At 31.9% G+C, this 4,445-nt stretch overlaps 1 protein-coding gene across 1 annotated transcript; it reads left to right on the forward strand.

The window, feature by feature from the left end:
* Nucleotides 1-777: 777 nt before the first annotated feature.
* LOC134265227 (uncharacterized) lies at nucleotides 778-2,765 on the forward strand. Its single transcript, XM_062747479.1, has 5 exons — nucleotides 778-1,141; nucleotides 1,319-1,400; nucleotides 2,065-2,100; nucleotides 2,378-2,413; nucleotides 2,650-2,765. Exons 1-5 carry the CDS (start codon nucleotides 1,028-1,030, stop codon nucleotides 2,727-2,729), a joined length of 348 nt encoding a protein of 115 aa, XP_062603463.1. The 5' UTR covers nucleotides 778-1,027; the 3' UTR covers nucleotides 2,730-2,765.
* The last annotated feature ends 1,680 nt before the right edge of the window (nucleotides 2,766-4,445 follow it).

Below are 4,445 nucleotides of genomic sequence, written 5' to 3' on the forward strand. Positions count from 1 at the left end.
TATATTTATCCATTTTTTTTTTCAAAATTAATTTTACTACTTTGCCCCATTATTTTTTTCAAAACTAAAAGTAAGTGATCCCTTATGATCGTTTGTACATGTAATAAATTATCAAAGACGGAGCAGAGAATTTACCCCTGGGAGCTGAGCTTTTAAAACTGTTTATTAGACAGAGAAGAAAACAAACGTTTCATTGTGGAGGCAATCCTATTGTTTCCAGAAAAACGTTACAAAAAGTGTAAAACTTGCAGATGTATTCGGTGTTTTTATAAAAACTTTTTTCAGGTATGACTTGACTTAATAAATGGTGTTTCTTAATACTTTGGCAAGGAAAATCAAACTCGATCGAGAGATTTGCTGATGTTTTTGCAGTCTGTAATAACCTTCAACCTGCTGTATAATTAACCGTATTGTTCAACTTTCAAAAATAAACTAACAGTTGCTATAAATCGAGATCGCACTATGTACATGTAATAAGGACGAAATTCTCAGTTCTTTGAAGTTAGTGTTCTAAGTATTGTCAATGCTTTGTTAAATACTAATAAGAATTCGATATAATCGTTGTAATAGCCACTCTTCGTACACAGCATATTGTCAATCTTCCACCAGGTGGCGTATTACGCCAACAGTATACAAATCATAGGAAGCGCTTTGCTGAAGTTACCGTTGTCGATAGGTAGCGCCTTGTGGAAGTTTCCGGTTTTGGTTGCAGAAGGATAAGGTTACGTGCGATAAAGCGATGTCGATAGGTAGCGCCTTATGGAAGTTTCATTAAGACTGAAGTAATTCAAAACATATCTGTTTTTAAAAAAGAGAAACATTCTGTAGGGATTTATCTACACTCATCCATAATGGTAAAGAATTTATAAAGTGTAGTTGTGCTTGTGAAAATTGACTCTTTGAGATATTAATAGAATTTATAACAAGAATTAAACACCGCTTGACACAGACCATCAAACAAACCCTATATTTTAAAAGGAGTATGATTTTCATATAGATACTTATTTGTTTATCTACAAAATATACAATGGTACAAAGACATTTCAGATTTGAACCATATCTTTTTTCATTTAGGAAATCTGAAATGAAAAAAACTGGTGGAGGGCCATCTCCTCCAGAACTTAAGACGTGGGAGGAAAAGGTGAGTCATGAATTGCAATAAATATACTTAAAAATCCAATGCAATGTATGAATCTATTTACAAAAAAAAAAAAATTAATTGTATAATTTATGTGTACATTAAGCATGTTATAAAAGAATGTCTAAGGAATTGTTTTAATGCTATCCAAATGCTCTACACAAAATTAATATTTTGCAGATAGTTGCTGTGCTGTCTAATGACGTCATATCTGGCGTGGAAGGTGGATTTGAATCCCCCAGTGTGATGTCATCCATGGATAGTAAGCATATAATATGTACAGTAAAACAGGCTTATAACCACATGCCAGAGACAGATGATTTTGCTACATAATAAGCATGATTCATTTATCCTTATATTTATGATTTGTTTAAGACTAGTGGGGGATGAAAATTACTTGATAGAGTGCACAATTTGGGGAAAACTAAGATGGAACAAAGGGGCTCACTTCTCAAAAAGTCTTTATGCATAAAAAATGAAGGGAATAGAGAATGTTGATGTAATAGTCTTTGTTTATATACATATATTTTTAGTTTTATCCCATGTTTAACCCTTTATCCTGTTGATATAGCTCATGTAATATCGTTTTCGTATCACACTATTGTGACTTTACAATGGGTTTTGCCTTAGAGTGATGAAGTAAAATAAAGTGGAGTCCGATATAAAAACAGTGTCAAAAATTGTCTGTGGTGTAAAACAGTGTTAAACATTGTTTGTGGTGTAAAAAAAAAACATGAGATAAAAAGAATCTAACATGATTTTTAGCTAGATATGATTTTTATCCAACTCGGGGATAAGAACCACACAACTCATTGGATAAAAATCATATCCAGCTACAAGTCATGTAAGATTCTACATATATTTGCCCAAAACATGAATAAATATGATTTTTTTTAATAAATTAATTTTTCTCTAATTTATTCCAGATTGCATGCCAGGATGTTCTAAAAAGAGGAAATTTGGTATGATTGGAATTCATTTTTTACAAAAATTATGATTTGAATATACAAACATTATCACATTTCATATACATATATCTCTATCTTGGGCTTTTAAAACGAGAATTACCTCATTGTCTCTCACATTTTCATATTTAAAAGAAATGGACTAAACACTAAATAAATTTTGAAGGCACACACCATTTTAATCACATCATATGAGCATTGGGTACTGTCAAGTTTCTTCTGAATATAATACTTTGCTTTGACATTTATTTACATACAACAAAATATTTTGTAGATGAGCCACTTGAGGGATGTGATGCACCATCAATTGGTTAGTTATATTAAATGACGTGAAAATTAAATTTCTATACCATGTACATTAATTTAAATTATAAAGTTTGGGATAAGATAGTCCCTGTGGACCTCCTAAAACTTCACTGTTAGAGGTTTAGAACAACAATAATACTGCAGCATAGTTTTTTTATATAAATGAATTATGGTGTTTAATGAAACTTGCAACATTTCTTTAGCGATTATATTTATATGTTTTTTTTTTATTATTAACAGTCATAAACAAGCCACTTCCAACTGTAGCTGAAGATGTATCAGAAGTTATGTCCACATCTTCCTATGGTAAGTTTATTTGAAATTCAAGCCTCACTCTGAGAGTATGTTGATTTTGAAAAATACTACTATTCATAGGATATCCCATAGCTGGTGATTTGATATGATTTTTTAACAAGTTGTATACAATTATTTCTTAGTCTTGGGTTGTGGAAGATCATTTTGAGTCACCAACCACGGGCGATTTTTATACCCCCATTCCGAAAGGAGGGGGATATATTGTTTTACCTTTGTTTGCCTGTCTGTTAAAATTTTTTTGACACATATTTCTCAGCAACTACCATACATGTTAACCTATTGTGATGAAAAATAGGGAGATTCAGACCTAAAAAGCGGTAGCATTGCGCGTGCTTTGTTTTACGCTCGGGATACCGACATATTTCATGTAATATATACATGTATGTAACCTTAAATGAAACCTACAATAATTAATCTTAAATATCAACTGCAAAAAAGACAAAAACAGCTTTTGACATAAATTTTACAAATTCAAATATTTTTCATGCTCATCATTTTGCTTGGATTGGCTGTTTAACTTAGCCTTTTGAAGAGTGATCTTTGCCAATATAACCTAGAAGCAATAATTCTGAATGTTCATTCAGTTGTTAAACAAAACAAATGATGACATGGTTTAAACTTTATCTAAAACAAGTTCCTATCTTTCGTTATATAAATCAGATTTCCCGCGATGATCGAAAACGAAAGTAGAAATCATGTGCCACATGGCTTGGTCAATCGAGTGATTTCTATTGACTTTATTGATAAAATTATGAGCTCCTATGCTTTTATAGACGATGCCAAACGTTTTCATCTAATTATTAAAAGCTGTATCTCCTTTTTCATGGCAGTGATGTTGACTAAATTTATCGTAACCAATGTAATCACTGGTAATCTTGTGCTGTTGTCGTTGTCAAATTCGTGCTTGAAATCTATGTACACATTGGTACTAAAAAAGCGTTTGTATGCTTCCGAGTCAAATCACGCGATATCTAACGAGATTTTATGAGAGTGACTTCAAAATGGATACCCAAGCGAACCAAAAATACTTTAGACGCAATTTTTGTAGAAAAGCGGTAGATTTCTGAATTAAATCGGTAGGCGGGAGATGGAGTGAAAAAGCGGTAGACTCCCGCCTAAATCGGTAGAGTTAACATGTATGGCAACTACTCATTGCAGATGCTTGAAATTTTAGCACACTCATTGTTGAGGCAATATCCCATATGGTGGGAATCATTTATGTATGAACCTAATGTCAACTTCCTGTTTATCAGTGCATCTGAATTTGTGTATTTAAACATTAAAATGCTTTAGTTAAGTTGTTAGTAAGGGAATGAATGAAGCAGCTGTTGCAGAAAAAATACATTGCAGGTAATGTGTTTTTTTTTTCTGCAATAGATGTGACATTCATTCATGTACTACATGTAGCAACCAAAGAAAGACATTTTGTTGTATATATGTACCGTATTAGTGGAAATTTTAGCGAGACGCAAATTTAGCAATTTGTCCTTAAAAACTGGTAATTTATTTTTAGCGAGGTGTAATTTTAGCGATTTTAAAATGCACATTAAATAAGCTATTACAAATAAAACGCAATTAATTTTTAGCGATATTCAATTTTAGCGATCTCGGCATCCTCGCTAATAATGCCAAAATTAGATCCTCGCTAAAAATTCTACTTATACCGTATACGGTATTATATCTGTTTAAATAATCATTTAAAGGAAGATAAAAAGAAGATT

This window comes from Saccostrea cucullata, unplaced genomic scaffold, assembly GCF_032062105.1.
Source record: "Saccostrea cucullata isolate Sc308-1 unplaced genomic scaffold, CSIRO_AGI_Scuc_v1 ctg14248, whole genome shotgun sequence".
Classification (NCBI taxonomy): Eukaryota; Metazoa; Mollusca; class Bivalvia; order Ostreida; family Ostreidae; genus Saccostrea; species Saccostrea cuccullata.